Source organism: Vicia villosa, linkage group LG6 (assembly GCF_029867415.1).
Source record: "Vicia villosa cultivar HV-30 ecotype Madison, WI linkage group LG6, Vvil1.0, whole genome shotgun sequence".
NCBI lineage: Eukaryota > Viridiplantae > Streptophyta > Magnoliopsida > Fabales > Fabaceae > Vicia > Vicia villosa.
This window is the reverse complement of record NC_081185.1, coordinates 166,318,687-166,337,396: the sequence shown is the minus strand read 5'-3', so window position 1 is coordinate 166,337,396 and position 18,710 is coordinate 166,318,687. Positions and strand designations below refer to the sequence as shown.

General features: G+C 31.0%; 1 protein-coding gene and 1 long non-coding RNA gene across 3 annotated transcripts; one reads left to right on the top strand and one right to left on the bottom strand.

Moving 5' to 3' along the window:
* The first annotated feature begins 10,843 nt into the window (after positions 1-10,843).
* Positions 10,844-11,701, top strand: LOC131613136 (uncharacterized). The gene is made up of 2 exons (XR_009287582.1): positions 10,844-10,918; positions 11,287-11,701. It is a non-coding gene; the product is annotated as an uncharacterized LOC131613136 (long non-coding RNA).
* Positions 11,702-15,189: 3,488 nt separating this feature from the next.
* Positions 15,190-16,558, bottom strand: LOC131613135 (uncharacterized). Of its 2 annotated transcripts, none has more exons than XM_058884834.1 (3): positions 16,421-16,475; positions 15,756-16,326; positions 15,190-15,660 (listed from the first exon to the last, which is right to left on the bottom strand). In XM_058884834.1, exons 1-2 carry the CDS (start codon positions 16,473-16,475, stop codon positions 16,226-16,228), a joined length of 156 nt encoding a protein of 51 aa, XP_058740817.1. In that variant the 3' UTR covers positions 15,190-15,660; positions 15,756-16,225. The 2 variants fall into 2 exon arrangements, 1 of the variants encoding a protein (XP_058740817.1); XR_009287581.1 differs by having other exon boundaries at positions 15,213-15,660; positions 16,425-16,558.
* Positions 16,559-18,710: the final 2,152 nt, after the last annotated feature.

The following is an 18,710-nucleotide window of genomic DNA, read 5'->3' as shown; positions in this document are numbered from 1 at the left end:
AAAAGGATGGCAATTGAATTCATGTCAATGTCAAGTGGGGTATTTACTATTAAAAACTCAAAAAATAAATTAATAAATTAAAATATAAATTAAAATAATTATTTATTAAAATAAACAATACATGAGTAATTTATAATTAAATATTTACTTTTACACTTTAATATCCATTAAGTATGCATAAGACTGAAACATTAAGCATTAGATAGAATTTAATTGAAATACATTGACGATATAATTCTCAATAAATTTCAACCGTTAATTTATTAAAATTATTTAATTTTTATTTTAAATTCTATTAAAATAATCTATTTGAATGATGATGATACATTGATGGTATAAAAATTTTTACTGCATATTAATTAATTTCTCTATTTGAATGATGATACATTGATGGTATAAAAATTTTTACTGCATATTAAATTCTATTAAAATAATCTATTTGAATGATGATATACATTGATGGATGATAGTCTAAAACATATTTTTAGTCAGAATGGATTTGATACTTTAGGAGAGTGGAGAGGGCCACCAGTGAATCCTCTTATTGATAAATGATTATATTTTGGAATGTTAGGGGGTTAAATAAGATTGCAAAAGTAAAGGAGATTAGCTCCCGTCTCTTTAATTTGCAACCTGAAATTGCTATATTACTAGAAACTCGTGTGAAAAAAGACAAAGCTAAGGAATGTAGGAGATGGTTTGGTAATAATTGGAGTTATATTGATAACTATGAGAGCCACAGTAATGGCAGGATTTGGATTCTTTGGGATGACAGTAGAGTACAACTCAAGGAATGTATCCAAACTGATCAAATGATACATTGTAGTGTGCATAATACTAAGGGGGACTTTGTGAACTGGATTACTGCTGTGTATGCCTCGAATAAGCTGGTAATGAGGAAAAGTCTATGGAGAGATATTGGTAGGATTGGTGATAGCCTGTCTGGATCTTGGAGTATACTTGGTGACTTTAACAATGTATTAGGAGTGCATGATAGAATTGGAGGGAAAGAGGTGAGAGAGGCAGAATTCTGTGAGCTAAGGGATATGATGACTGATGCTGGCCTGTTTGAGATTGATAGGAAAGGGGAGAAATTTACTTGGTTTAACAAACACTCTCAGGATCCTATATACTCTTGCATTGATAGGGTTCTTGGTAACTTGGACTGGATACAACAAAACAATGACAAGACTGTGTATGTGATGGAGCCTGGAGTTTCTGACCATGCTCTATTATGCATTAAAAGTGATGAAGAGAGGATAAAGAGGAAGAGTCATTTCAAGTTCATAAATGCTGTTATTGATAGAAATGGCTACCATGAGGCTGTTGATAAGAGCTGGAAGAAGCATGTGAAAGGAGCCCCCCAAAATCAGTTGTGGAATAAATTGATGAGAGTGCAACATGTCATTAGAAACTTGAGCAAGCCATTGATTGGGATAAAGAGGCAGATAGAGGAAGGTAGAGAGAATCTTGCTAAGGCCCAAATTGAGTTGAGGCAGGATAAAATGAATCCAGTTTTGATTTTGAAAGAGAAAGCTTGTACTGAGGAGGTTCTAAATCTTATAGAAACTGAGGAGAAAATTCTTAGACAAAGGGCAAAGATTGAGTGGATAAGGCTTGGAGATGGGAATAATTCCTTTTTCTATGCTGCTCTGAAAAGTAAAAATAAGCAGAAAATGATAAAAAGTTATGTAAAGAAGATGGTACTGAGTTGGTTGAACAGGATGATATAGAAAGAGAAATCCTGGATTTTTATGGCAGGCTGCTGGGGACTGATGACAAAGATCTGGAAGGGATTGATGTTGTGGCTATGAGGAATGGTACTCAACTGAACAGGGATCAAAGGAGAGAGCTTATCAGGCCAGTCACTGAACAAGAAGTAGAATCAGCCCTAAAGAGTCTTGGAGACTTAAAAGCCCCAGGGACTGATGGTTTTGGAGCAAAATTCTTCAAGCACTCTTGGAGAACTGTGAAAGATGATGTGATGAAGACTGTGAGATTGTTTTTTAATGAAGGGAAGATGGATCCTAGGATCAATTCAACTCTAGTCACTCTAATCCCTAAGCATAACCAGGCTTGTATGTTGAAGGACTTTAGGCCCATATCTTGCTGCTCAACAATATACAAACTGATTTCTAAGATTATGGCTAGAAGGATTAGTGGTGTTCTGCATACAATCATTAGCAGGAACCAGGCTGCATTCATCCCAGGGAAGAAAATCCATGATCATGTTCTGGTTGCATATGAGCTCATTAGAGGGTACAGTAGAAAAGGGGGGACACCAAGGAGCATGCTGCAGATGGATATAAAGAAGGCATATGATTCTGTGAATTGGATGGCTCTTGAACATATCCTGATTGAGATAGGGTTCCCTAGAAGTTTTATTGGATGGATAATGAAAGCTGTTACCACTGTGACATATCAATTTAGCATAAATGGCAAGAGAACTAGCAAACTGAATGCTGCTAAAGGGCTGAGACAAGGGGATCCAATCTCCCCCTTGTTGTTTGTTATAGTCATGGAATACTTGCACAGGAAGATGGATAAACTGAAACATACTGATTTTAAGTATCATAGCAAGTGTAAAGATATTGACCTGATTGATCTTAGCTTTGCTGATGATCTTTTGCTCTTCTCTAAGGGGGAGACCAAATCTGTTCAATTGATGATGGATGTCTTTAATAGCTTTTCAATGTCAACTGGGCTGAGGGTTAATCCAGCAAAGTGCAAAGCTTATTATGGAGGTCTGGATATTGCAGAGCAGCAATGCATTGGAGAGGTCACTGGCTTTAGCACTGGTATCCTGCCATTTAGGTATCTTGGTATACCTTTGATGAGTAGGAAACTTAGTAGCCAACATTGTCTTGAATTGTGTGATAAAATTGGGGATCGTATGAGGCATTGGAGCTCACATCTCCTCAACTATGCTGGGAGAGTGCAGTTGATTCAAAGTACAATCTTTGGTATTGCAAACTACTGGATGCAATGCATCCCTCTCCCAAAAGGAGTGCTGAAGAAGATTGATACTATGTGTCGAATCTTTTTCTGGACTGGAAAAGACAGTTATGCTAAGAAGTCCCCGATTGCTTGGGATAAGGTTTGCCAAATGAAACAGAAAGGGGGGTTAAATATCATCAACATGGTTGTTTGGAATAAAGCTTGTATGACAAAACTTCTTTGGAATCTTTGCAGGAAAGAGGATAGCATGTGGGTGAGGTGGATTCACACTTACTATGTGAAGAATGACTCAATCATGGAGATGCAAAGTAAAGATTCTTTCTCTTGGATGTTTAAAGTGATGTTGCAGGTAAGGGACCAAGTAAAAGAATTCTATTCCATGGAATCATATGAGACAGAGCCAGCAGTTTCAGATGAAGAAAATGTATACTAGTTTGCTGGATCAATCTGAAGATATGGATTGGAAAGGGCTGATTATGGGGAATCAAGCTAGACCCCGAGCAAAGATTATCTTGTGGCTAGCCTGCCATGGTAGACTTGCTACAAAAGATAGATTGGTTAGGTTTGGCATGATTAGTGATACTAAATGTGAATTCTGTCTGGAAAATGAAACTTTGCAGCATATGTTTTTTGAATGCAGTGAAACTAGGAGCATTTGGAATAAGATCATGAGATGGCTTCACATTGAGAATCAAGCTAAGGGATGGATGCAAGTGAAGAATTGGTCGATAAAACTGTGCAAGAGTAGGAACTGGAGAAAGGATTTCTATAAGATAGCTTTGGCTGAATGTATATATGCCATATGGATGAAGAGAAATAGAAGAGTGTATAGGAAAGATACTATAGATAGTGATATAGTTACCCCTATTATAGAAAATATTGTCAATAGAGCTTGGGCTAGTCCAAAGCTTAGAGAAAAGCTTGGATACCTACTGATGTATTGAGTGGGTTTGTTCCCATTTGCTGGACCCTATGGGTCGCATGTTTTGTAACTGTTTTTTGGTAATATTAATATATTCCTTATTTCCAAAAAAAAAAATACAACCTGGCCTTAAGTATTAAGCCATATCTTTGTCATTAGGAGCATATAATTTCTGGAAACTTTAGTGATCTTTCAAGCTGCAAAAAGATTATGCAAATTAGTAAACAACCTAAATAACTTATATAGAAAAAAACCTAAATAACAACCATTATGAACCTAAAAATCAACAAAATCTAACCTTTTGTGAGATTTACTTTGATCCAAGTAGAACCACCTCTTCTTGTATCTTCAAGTCAGTTCAACACCTGAAATCTAACAGTTCAACATACTTCAAAAATTTTAAAAAATTATAAATCCCTAATGATATAATAAAAACATAAATTTCACTTTAAATTCAAAACTTAGTTTTGACAATAATTTGATGAAAACCTCCATCAAAACCTCAAGGAAAATTACCTGAGTATATGTTGTTTAGCATATACAACAATAGACTTGTCAACCTACGTAGAAGAGAAAAATATATATAATTTTATCATTGTTGGAGAGGTGAATCTGTAAACTAAAAAAAGGTGAACTAGTTAAGAAAAATCTGAGTTTTAACATTTTATAATTTGATCCAACACAATCAATAATGGAGGAAATTGCAACAAACAGTATAGTCCAAAACACTGAGTTAAAGAAAAACACCACACAAAACTGCATTTTAGAATGGAGTTAAAGTATTAGATAAATAATAATAATAATTACAGTACTACACCAAATAATAACATAACACCAAATATTAACATTAATAGTCAGCAAGCATTAGGTATTCATCAAGAGCCAGCATTGACACATGAAGTTCATAGTCAGTAAAACAGATTATGACACTTTAGCAATTTGCCAACAACAATAGCTAGCAATATATCAGAAAAATTAAGAAAGAAATGCTTAACTAGGTAGTTTATCATATCAGACCTTGTCACCTACCAACACTTGGTTGATGTAGCCCTGCAAAGTCAAAAAATCAAAGGATCAGATAGATTCAAATATAGAGTTCTAAGGAGAGGAAAATCTGATTTCATTAGATTTCACTATCTACCTGCAAATCATCAAAACAAATATTAACGAAGATAAAAATCGAACTCAAAAACATAAGATCAAGTAATACACAAGACAAAAAAAATAAAATATAAACACAAGATACAAATCTATTTTAACCCTAATCCCAAACTTTTTTCGCTAAACCATAAACTATTCCACTGACCCTTAACCCTAATCAGAAATAAAAAAGTTATAAATCATTTAGAAGTTCAGCAAATCTAAATCCTTTTTAAAAATCCCAAACTCTAACTACAAACCATAAATTATCATGACAAGATAGAAAAATGATGAACAGATTGATGATGATTTAGATGCATGGTGATGTGAGAGACCATGATGAGAGCGACGATGATGAACATAAATGATGGTGATGTGAAAGACAAAGAGAGGGGATGAGACACAAAGAGGTAATATGGAGGTAATATGGAGGTGGCGAGGTTTGAGATGGGAGAAGAAAAGAGGGGAACGGCGCATTAACAAAGAGAGTAAGAGGACTACTCTGTTTATACTAGGGTTTCATAATGGATTGAGCCATACTTTTAAGACATATGTTCATGGACTCGGTCGGTTTCGGATTCCAACGGGCCCAAAAATAAAAACTGAAACCGACCAAAATAAACCGGCTAGACCCTAACAAGTAACCGACTATCCGTTCAACCGAACCGAACCGATCCATTGAGTCAAAATATCTTCGGATTCGGTCGGAGACGGTCGGGTGGTGTTTCTTTGTCCACCCCTAATTGCTTCAATAGATGTGCTATTGAACAATTTGGAAACGACCAAAATTGGTCAAAACATGCAAATCAGTGAATTAGATGTTTTAGAATACCGGTCGATTTGAAAAACAAGAAGATTAAATGCATGCTTCATTAATTTTTTTTAAAATTAAATTTAAAAATAATGTTTAATATAATTTGCATATATAATTTATTTTAGAAAAAATAATATGTTACATATATTTAAAAAAAATATTCACGTGCATATTTTTCCGCTTATATATATATATATATATATATATATATATATATATATATATATATATATATATATATATATGGGACGACTCAAGTGGGAACACTTGGTTATTATGAGAAATGAGAACAATAAATCACAGCCATTAAATTTTGATTTGTTGATTTTAATGAATTGGATTGGTTTCTCTTTCTATATTGATTTAAAATAAATATTAAGGATCTTTGGAAGAAAAATCAATCCAGTTCATTAAAATCAACAATTTAATGGTCGTGATTTATTGTTCTCATTTCTCATAACAACCAAGTGTTCTCACTTGAGTCGTCCCCATATATATATATATATATATATATATATATATATATATATATATATATATATATATATAGGGACGACTCAAGTGAGAACACTTGGTTGTTATGAGAAATGAGAACAATGAATTACGATCATTAAATTTTGATTTTGTTGATTTTAATGGACTGGATTGGTTTCTCTTTCTATGTTGATTTAAAATAAATATTAAGGATCCTAGAAAGAGAAACCAATCCAGTCCATTAAAATCAACAAAATCAAAATTTAATGGTCGTGATTCATTGTTCTCATTTCTCATAATAACCAAGTGTTCTCACTTGAGTCGTCCCATATATATATATATATATATATATATATATATATATATATATATATATATATATATATATATATATATATATATATATATATATATATATATATATATATATATATATATAACTTATTAAGTAGGAGCATTTTAAAATGAGAGATGAGATAAACAAATATCTACCAATGAATTAATTAAAAGTTATTTAAAAAAAGTCGATTTTTAGTCCCTATAAAATTACTTTTGCACTCACTTTTAGTCCCTCTACAGGGACTAAAAGTGAGTGCAAAAATAATTTTATAGGGACTAAAAGTCAATTTTTTTTATAGGGACTAAAAACCTAAATTGAGATATTTACAGGGACCAAAAACTTATTTAACCATATATATATATATATATATATATATATATATATATATATATATATATATATAAATAAATGGCATAAATAAATTCAAAAAATTAAAATTTGTTTATAAATAAAAATGGAGGGATTATAGTACTGCTCTTGATTTCTTTTTATATATATCAGCTGCTCTTGATCTTAAATTCAAAGACTCTTATTAAATTGGAAGAAAAAAAGTCTTTTACTAGAAAGACCTATACATGTGGCGCACCGTAGCCTGAGCCCTATTTCAAACATAAATATTAAAGATATCTATCATCTAAGAAAATTAAGTACGTTGGAAATTCCCATTTTGCACTGCTGCTCATACATAGCGCCATGTATATGTCTTCATATGCTTCCATTTGTTTTTGGTTTAGAAAATACTAATGCTTTGTTCCATTTGCATATCATTAAACTCAGTTTTAATGCACTTGTCTCTCTCTCTCTCTCTCTCTCTCTCTCTCTCTCTCTTTCTCTCTCTCTTCACTATCCATCTCTTCTACTTTTTCCTCTGTCTTCTCTCTTTCTAAACTTCTTGATTATTCTTCTTCTTCTTTCGTACAAGTCGTACTTTGAAAAATAGAGTAGAGACTTTTTCTTTCTTTTCACGAGACTAGAGATCAAATCATCATATGTTACTAAACTCATTTTTCTATGTTTCAAATTCTTTGTATGGGTCTTACCATTTTTTTACTATCTCAACCTATTCTTTTATCTTATCCTTAACAAATCTGTTGAAATGTTTACACTATTTTTTCTCAAAATATGAGTGAATATGTTCTATAATATACCTCACTCTCTTTTCTTTTCATCTTCTTCAATTTTATTATAAAACTTTGATGCTCATATCTGAGATGTGGGTTTGTTGTATCATTACCTTCGTAGTAAGGATTCTCAAGTGTGCTAAAGGGTTTGTTAAGTGTGCTTAAAAGATAAACACACAAAAGTGTGAGATCTAGTCAAAGATAACTATTAATAACATAAATGAAATACATATTTTTAATACAATTAAATTTTATTTTGATAGTTACAAATTAAAAAAATGATTTTAATCCAAACAATCCAACTAAATTAAGTAAATGATCATTGTTATTCTTTAATATATCTAAACACAAATTAATCTATATTTAACTCACTTTTAATTAAAGTAAATTCTATCAAACACGCTCATAATATTTTAGAGATAAAAAGTTTGTATTGTAAAATTTATATAATTTAATAAATCTTTTTTTCCCAAAATGTTTTTATTTTTTATTAACTTTATTAATTTAAGCACAACTTAAGATGATATGCTAGAGTAGTATAGATAGGGAAAGATTTGTACTTTGTAGGATTGTAGCATTAAATAATACAATACACTACGTGATTAGATTATAATTAAGTTTCAATTTTTCAAGAAAGTGAATTAGTCCAAGTTGATTTTGCTCGATGGTCCAAAAGATACAGTATAATATAATGATAATTGTAGTTGAATAGTACTTGGAAAGAGTCTTATTGATAAAGTTGATTTCACTTCATCACACTCTAAAATAGAAACTTCTCTCCTCTTTCCTCTCCTCTCCTCACTCACTACTCGCTCTTCTTATGGGAAAAGCATTATGTTGGTTTCGCGGTTTCATGATAATAATAATAATAAAATTATTATATTAAAATAAATAATAAAACATTTTTATAAATAAAAAAACTCTATTAATTACTAACACAATTTCACATTTCATTGTAACTTCTTTCTTACTACATTAAACCTTTTTATAAATAAAAAAAACTCTACTAATTACGAACACGATTTCGCATTTCATTGTAACTTCTTCCTCACTACATTGATGAGTATTTCTATTGTTGTTATGTGACAACTGATACAATTGCTCATGTTAATGTCTTCATATCTTGCACAAATATTTTATGCATAAGAGTTTTCATATTTTTCAAAAAAATATGCTTTTGTTCTAATATTTTTTTAATTTTCAAAAGTACTAAACAAACAAAAAATAAAACTAACTTAAGATTTAGAATTTAAAAAATGTTCAATAATTTTGATGGTTACTAGAATAATTATTACTTTTAAATAATTTTGAGGGTTATCAAAACAAACTAAAATAGTTTTCATATTTTTTATTATAAATATTTAATAATTTAATGTCACAATAACTTAATAAACAAAAATAAAATTAAAGTAACTTTAAGATTTAGAAAATAAAAAATCGTTTTATATTTACTAAGCTATATGTTTTGCTTTGTGTTAATAACGCATTGAATGGTATTAATAACATATTTCTTTTTTATTTATAATTTCAATATATTATTACTTTTATAATAGGAACATGAAGTTATTTACACGGGGACATGAAGCTATTGATCAAAGTAATATGTGTACACGAAAACATGAAGTTATTGATTAAAATATTAATTATTAACGAGATATGAAGTTACTGATCAAAATATTTTTTATTAATTATACATTTAATTATTATTTTTTCAATGATAACCAGATATTTTTCTATTAAAAAATATACATCTAAAACAAATGCGCGTCTCGTACCAGATTCCGTGCGAATGCACGAGTTTGTTATAAATTCTAATAAGGTACTCCCTCCGTTTTTTATCATAAGTCGTTTTGGAAAAAAATTATATTTGAATATAAGTCGTTTTACAATTTCAATGAATAATTAATGTTATTTTTCCTATTATATCCTTAAATATTTATTATTCTATCTCCTTTCAATTATATAAATTTATCTTCCACATGTCCTTAATGAAGGATAATCTTGTAAAAATCTTCATAATTTCTCATTTTCATACAACAATTATTATTTTAGTCTAAAACGACTTATAATAAAAAACGGAGGGAGTAAATTAGAAAAGGAATTTTTATATGATAGAGTTGACGGGCCATTGTGATATATCCATTATCAAGAGAGAAGGAAACCATTTTATATTATATTTTTCTATTCCTTATTGCATTTTATTAACATCACTAAGAATACAAAGCTATAATTAGTAACATCACATTAAATAACAACTCATGAAAATTATTCAAGAGTGTGTTTTGTACTCTATTGAATTTGATACTCATATTCAAAAGCATACACAGAAACCATAATAACACTTTGGTTTTTTACCACGATTGCACATATTTTTGCGACAATCAGCAACTGTAACACATTCATTATCCCACGCTGTAATGAAAACAAGAAGAAGAGAATTTAATTAAAATAGGAAAAAGTATTATGTATAGAATAAAGAAGAAATTTGAAAAGCATAAAAATGACTTACGATTAACATTTGAGATTACAAGAGTGACAGAAAGAAAAATGAACATAATATAAACAAAATTAATTAATTTTGCCATACTTTCCACCCTCAAGTTTTGATTTATAAATCTTATATTCTTCTTACATCTATTTAATTGTAGTAGTTTTTAATATTAATAGATTTTTTTACCCATACAACTTATAGAGTTTCAAAAAAAACTTCTAAAAATTTTAATTATTATGAAATGTCTCTTAATTACACTGATGTGTCGTCTTTGTCTCTTTATAAGATAATTGTTATGAACGTCAAATAAAAAAGTCATCAATCATAATAATTAACTCTCTTTTTTTATACCAATCTTTGAATATTTGATAACCTTTCATGATATAAAAGAAAAATTCACAAAACAATAATAACATTAGAAGTAATATTAAATTCTCTGAAGTATATCCATACATTGTGTTAAAGCTTTTAGAATATTTAATGAGGTTACATAAAAAAAAAAAAAACTTAACAATAATAAAATTTTGATTATTTAATAACCTTTATAATAAAAACGTGAAAATCACAAAACAATGACAATATTATTAAGAATATTTAAATGTATCTAACTTCATTAATAGGTTGTGCTTCACTCAGCACACTTGGTCAAGAAGTTTAGGTAGAAAACATATAGCGTATTAAAAAAGAAATCGCGCGTCGGAATGATTAAGTAGAATTTGTACAAGTTTAACGTCTAATGTCAGAATGACTACTATTATGCTTTTCAGGCTCAAAAATAACATTTCAATATTTTATACAATTTTCTGTTTTATTTTGTTTTGGAGTAAAAGCATATTAGAGTTTCTTTTTTATGTATTTAAACATTCTTAGGAGTGGTCTTCAAGATTATCTTTTATCATACTAATATTAAGTACTTTTTCTATTTGATGGATTCAAGATTTTATGTGGCATGTTTGTCGCTTGGAAACCCGTGCTTTCATTCTGGGCTTAGTGTTTGTTAATCCGTAGTGTTTTTGATTGTGTCAGGTGGCAACAGAGCATGTATTGTCCTATTTCTTTTAGTAGCTTGATCAACCATGGGAGATCGATCGATGACCCAAGCAAATCTTTAGAGAATTAACGCGACTTTTACCACGACTAGCTCCTAAATGCTTTAATAGAACACATGGCGGCTTTATCAAATCAAGTGAACAACACCAACAACAATGAGAATCAGCAAAGAGGCAGGGGAGGAGAACATAATAGGTTATGCGGGGTGGAATTAATCGTCTTTATAATACATATATTAAGTGTCTTCATGGCAAGAGAAGTGTGGTATAATACACAACTGAGTTCTTTTATTTTTCTTAGCGCAATAAATTAGGAGAATTAGAGATCCAAAAAATGGCTCGATATATTAGTGGCTTAAAGGGATCCTTGCAGGAGAAGATGGATTTATAAACTGTATGGACAATGGCTAAGGCCTCCAGTCTAGCTTTGAAGGCATAATTGATGGGAAATCCCATCGAAATTTCTCATCTTTTAAAAGTTATTCCATCCATAATAACTTTGAATTAGTTGGCGACAAGAAAAAGAGTGCAACAACCAAGAATCCCAACCTTGGAAATAAGGGGGCTAGCAGCTCTAGTAGTGTGAAGCAAGGTAAAACACTAGTCCAGGGATAAAATAATCTATATACTAAACCTACCGGAGACGTGTGTTATCATTGTAATGAAAGAGGTCACAAATCAAATGTTTATCCAACATGAAGGATTATTGTTATTATGGAAGAAATAGAGGGGGAAGAGGAAAGAGAAAGATTTCCAGTTGAGAACGGTGAATATTTAGAGGTTGAGTTTATAGAGAGAATTTGATGAACGGGTAAATTTTCTGTTGCAAAGAATTTTACTAGCATCCAAATATGAAGGGCATTGCAAGAATTTGTCCAAAACACACTGCATTATCAAGAACAAAGTGTGTAATTTGATCGTGGATAATGGCATTATAGAGAATATGGTGTTGCAAAAATTGGTAAATTATTTTAAGTTGTCCACAGAAATCCACAAGAAGCCATGCACCTTTGGTTGGGTAAGCAAGGACTCCCATGTTCGAGTAATGCTAGTCTGCAGAGTTCTTGTCTCCATTGAAAAACATTATAGAAAGAGGAACTTTGTGATGTTCTTGATGTGGATGTTTGTCATATTTTACTAGATAGACCGTGGCAGATTGATAATTATATCACTTATCGAGGACGGGATAACTTGATGATGTTTACATAGGGAAAATATAAAATTGTTATGGCTCCTATTTTGCACTTTGATAAAAATCTAGGAGGAAAAAAGTTTACTTTCTTGGCAATGACACATATTGAAAAGGAGCTTGGTGTGGCCATTAAAGAAACTGGATGTTCCTTTCTAGTGGTGATTGAATGGATGATGAGTGATGTAAAGGAGGAAACAACAATTCTAGAAAAAGTATTAGAGATCCTTGAGGATTTCAAGGAGTTGATTGCACATGAACTACCAAACAATTTACCTCATATGCGAGATATTCGGCATCAGATTGATCTCATTCTAGTTTCTAGCATACTAAACCTTCCTCACTTTTGTATGTTCCCTGAGGAGAATTAGATTTTACTGGAGAAAATTGAGGATTTGTTGAAGGGAGGATTAATTTGTGAGAGCATGAGTCCATGTGAAGTACCACTGCTTTTGGTCCCTAAGAAGGGGAATCTATGGTGACTGTGTGTTTATAACAGAGGCCATTAGTATAATTCCCTAAGTATAATTCCCTTAAGTATAATTCCTTTCTAGTGTGTTTAAATTTTCCCTAAGTATAATTCCCAGTTTGGAAGACATGCTTCATGAGTTCGCAGGTTCTAAGGTGTTCTCGAAGATATATGTGTGTAATCGATATCATCATATAAAAATTATAGTTGCGGATGAATAGAAAACAATTTTCAAGAGCAAAGATTGATTGTATGAATGGTTGGTGATGCCTTTTGGGTTGTCAAACGCCCCCAGCACCTTCATGAGATTGATGAATCATGTTCTGTGTCAATTTGTTGGTTCATTCGTAGTGGTTTATTATGATGATATTCTGATTTATGGTTAAACCAATAAAGAGCATCTGGAGCATGTGAGACATGTGTTGCAAGTCTTATAGCAGAACTATTTGTACATTAATATGAAAGAGTGCACATTCAGCACCAACAAATTGGTCTTCTTAGGCTTAGTTGTTTGTGATGAAGGGATTCAGTTTAATGAAGATAAGGTGAGTACTATCCAGGATTGACATGCACCTAAATTAGTGACTGAGGTTTGTAACTTTCATGGTCTGGCCACTTTCTATAGGAGGTTTATCAAAAACGTCAATACTACCATTGCACCTATTACTGAATGTTTGAAGAAAGGGAAGTTCAATTGGGGGGTTTGAGGAGAAGCGGAATTTTGCATTGGTTAAAAAGAAACTATGTACCGCCCTAGTATTAACACTTCCTAATTTTGACAAATTGTACCAAGTTAAATGTGATGTTATTGGAGTGGGAATAAGAGATGTGTTGTCTCAAGAGAAGAAACTAGTGGCCTTTTACAGCGATAAATTAAGTGATGCTCGCCAGAAATGGAGTACTTATGATCTGAAATTCTATGTAGTCCTTAGAACTCTGTGCCAGTGGGAACATTATCTGGTTCAGCAGGAGTTCATTTTGTTCGCTGACCATTAAGTTTTGAAGTTTCTTCACAACCACAAGGTGATAAACAAGATGCATGCTCGATGGGTGAGTTTTCTACAGGAATTTCCTTTTATTATTCATCATAAGCCAGAGGTTCTTAACAAGGTTTAAGGTTCATTGAGTAGGAGAGCTTCCTTACTAATCACATTAGCGCGGGAAATAATAGGCTTTGAGTGCCTGAAAGAGGTGTATGAAAGTGAAATTCAATTCACGGATTTATAAACCAAGTGTAGTGGAAATCATCCTTGTGCAAATTTTCATATTCGAGATGGTTAACTTTTTAAAGGGGTTGACTATGCATTCCTTGCTCATCTTTAAGAGAGAGAAGTTAAATCAAAATCTAGATGGATATGATCTTAAGAGTCATCTGGGTCGAGACAATACCATTTCTAGCATAGAAGAGAGATATTATTGGCCACACTCGAGGTGGGACGTTGGTGCTATAGTTAGGAGATGTTATACTTTTTAGGTTTCTAAAGGCCAAACTCAAAATATTGGTCTTTATATGTCTTTACCTATTCTTGATGATATTTGGAAAGATTAAGCCATGGATTTTGTGATGGGCTTGCCTCGTACTTAATGAGGTGCAGATTATGTGTTTGTTGTAGTAGAGAGATTCTTAAATATTCAAAATATATCACACTTGTTCTTTTAGCCTAACCTGTTAGTCAAAGTTAATGAGGTAATATATGTGGCATTGATGTGGAATATGAAATGGCTACATGTGATTTTATTTTTCCAAGGTGGAAAACGCATACATTCCAACCAGACATCTAACCCAAAAAAACATAACTTGTCAAGCATTATTTGTTTTAAGAAAACATATTAGGGAGACTCGAGCGATTAAAGAAAACACATTGACAAAGGAAAACATGAATGCTTTAGAAGGCAAAGTGAATGATGAAGAGGTTGTTGTTTATACTCAAAGTGATAATGATAGTGATGATGTGATTTATATTCATGGTATTGCAATGGATGTAGCACTTGAAGACTTTGATGAATGCAGTGATGAAGAGGTTGATGTTGGAACATAAAGTGATAATGATCGCAACAATGTGAGTTATAATTATGATAATGCAATGGATGAAGAATTTGAAGACTGGGATGACAATACAATGAAATTTAAAGATGGAATATCGATTCAACAATTAAGGATAATGTATAACCAGTACAAGGTATGGAGGTTGATATGAGACCTCATTTATCGATATTGTACATTTGTTATGGTTTCTTAAACTTTTAATTGATGATTTTGGAGGTATTAGTCATTATTATCACATATAGACATTTATCTCCAATCAACAAAATCTACAAACTAAGGCTAAGTGTATGACCTAAACAATACTTAGTATTTCACAATCATTTTAGCAAAGTGCATCTATTCAAAAGAAAATACCAACTAAGAAGAAAACACTAATAAAAAATGAAATTCCAAAAAGAAGAAAATTTAGTATTTTGTATAGGTTGTTATTTTGTTAGGTTGTTGCTTTTGAATGTTGGTTTGGAAATCATATTGGATGTTATTTGAGCATTGTTGTTAATGGATGTTGTAAAATGATCACTCAATTTAATAGATGTACTTTTGAATGTTTTGAAAGGTTTTGATTATGAATGATCTTCCTTTGAAAATTTATTCTACATCACATTCAAAAGAGTAAATCCTTGTTGAATTTCTGAAAAAACATAATCTGCATAACAAACCAAGTTTTAAAATCATTCAGTGGTTGAAATTCTATAAAAATCAAATTAATGATTAATCAAATTAACAAAATAAATCGCTTACACTATAGTATGGACAATCCGACATTTTTTTTTCCGAAATTTGTAATCGTGGTGGCCCATCAAACCCCGAAAAAACCCCACCTCGAAAATAAGGTGTCTATCGTCATTTGCAGTTTGAATAAACCATCGAATTAGAAGTATGATTGTTGTCTCTACAATTACAATATGATTTTGAAATGGGAGAAGTATGTACAGGATCCATTGTAATCACTTGATTTGAAAATTCAAGTTTTCAATATGAAAAGGTTCAAGGTTATATAGATATATTTAAAATTATGAGAGAAGGAAACAATCTGTATTATATTTTTATGCCTCAATTCACATTATTAATATAACCTCAAGGTACAAATTCAAAGCAAGATATCTAAAATTAAATTAAATTATTAGGGGCCAACTCATTGAATATTCTAACACAATATTAATTTTTTTGTACTTTATTGGGTTTGTCATTCATATCATATGAGTAGTTATTCAAACACATATACAACGGGAAAAATAACACTTTGGTGTTAAACCACGCGCACACAAATTATTTGGACAATCAGCAACAGTTTCACACTTAATACCTCCAGCTGTATTAAAAAAAGAAGAAAAAAAAATGTTACTAAAATAAGAAAAAATGTTGTGTAGAAAGTAAAGAATTTTTTTTAAATGGACAAAAATGGCTTACCATTGACGATGGGTGTAAAAATAAGGAGAGAAAAATATATGAACATAACATAAACAAACTTAATAAATTTTTCCATACTTTCCACCCTCTATATGGATTGAATGAATCATATAGGAAATGATTTTATCTCTTCATAATTTATAAATGTCATGTTCTTTCTTCATATATTAATTAAATATTTTTATTAATATTTTAAAAATTAAACCGGACCGAACGGTTGAACAAATTAGATTTGGAACTAAGGATTAATTCGATCCGGTTATATTTACTAAATCATTGGCCGAAAAAACCAATATAAAACTGAAATAATCAAATTGAACCGGTCTAAACTATGTGAACCAAAGAACCTTAACTAGTTTTTGAAATAGTCATTTTGTTAAAATATATTATGTCATATAAACTTTTAAATTTTATCATGTCGTCCTAGGTATTTTTTACTTCGGCCACGCTTCATCATCATCATATTGTTTCTTTCAAAGATAATCACACAGTCTATTTTTTTTTTTTTTGACCTAAACACAATTTGGGTCATCACTATTCACCTATATATTAGTCGCCATCGTTTAATTTATATTTTTTCACTGTCGTTTAACTTAATATTGACCATATTTTTTTAACTGTGACTTTCCCTTAGTCGTTTAACTCGAATCTACTCATCATAGTTTTATATTTCTTTATCTATCAACTTTATCTTTTAATTTATTTTAGTTTTTTGTTTCATCTGTTTTTGAATTAAATATATTGTTTTGTTTATTTTCGATATTCTATCTGGCGTGATATATTTGTAAAAACTCATAATAGGGATATGGTACCAGCCCTCATCAGGTGCCCTCCCCGAAATATGTCATCTAGGCATGATCCCCACTTAGTATGTGGCTTGCCCTGAAGGGAAACTTGGATGGTAACATGTATGTAGTCCATAACAGTGTCTGGAAGAAGCCATGACCATGATTGCCTAAGAAGTAAGCAGTCAACATGTTCCCTAGTCAAGGTGAAGCGTATACTACTTTTTAGAATTCTATAAATCCAAACCCATAGGCCTCTATACATATCTCAACCTTAGCTTTGAGAATGGGAATCTATTATTCATCGAAAATGAGAAAAATATATGACATAACATAAACAAACATAATGAAATTTTTCATTCTTTCCACCCTCTAAATGAAACGAATGAATCATATAAGAAATGATTTTATCTCTTCATGATTTATAAATGTCATGTTCTTCATTTATCAATTAAATATTTTTATTGATATTTTAAAAATGACAAAATAGTTTTTTTTCCCGTATGTTAACCTAAAGGTTTATTTTGGTCCTTCAATTTTAAAAAGTTTCATATTGATCTCTTAACTCTTCAAAACGTAACATGTTGATTCTTTTTGTCTAATTAGGGAAAAAAACTCAAAAATCAATCGTTAAATCAGTCCCTAATACGATAAAAAGGATTAAAATGGTACATTTTGAAGATGTAAGGGACCAATATAGAATCTTTTGAAGTTAAGAGACCAAAATAAACCCCAAAGTTAACATACGGGACTAAAAAAAATATTTTTCCTTTAAAAATTAAACTGGACCATACGGTTGAACCAGTTGAATTGTGAACCAAAAATGAATTTGATTTGATTATATTTACTAAACCATTGGCCCGAAAAACTCAATATAATATTGAAAACATTAAATTGAACAGTTCCAAACTATTTTCAAAAAACCAGAGCTAGTTTTTGAAATAATCAATTTTGTTAAAATATATTATGTCAATTAAAATTTTAAATTTTATCACGGCGTCATAGGTATTTTTTACTTCAGCCACACTTCATCATTATCATTACGTCGTTCCTTTCAAAGATAATCACACAGTTTATTTTCTTTTTGACCTAAAAACATTTTGGGTCGTCACTATTCACTTAAATATTAGCCACCATCGTTCAATTTATATTTTTTCACCATCGTTTAGCTTAATATTGACCATCTTTGTTTAATTGTGACTTTCCCTTGATCGTTTAACTCGCATCCACTCATCATAGTTTTACATTTCTTTGTCTTTCAACTTTATACTTTTTTTTAGTTTTTTGTTTCATCTGATATTGAAGTAAATATATTGTTCTATTTATTTTGGTATTCTATCTAGTGTGATATATTTGTAAAAACCAACAATAGGGATATGGGACCAGCCCTCATCAGGCTTCCGCCCTGAAATATGTCATTTAGGCATGATCCCCACTTATTATGTGGCTTTCCCTTAAGAAAAACGTGGATGGTAATATGTACATAGTCCATAATCGTGTG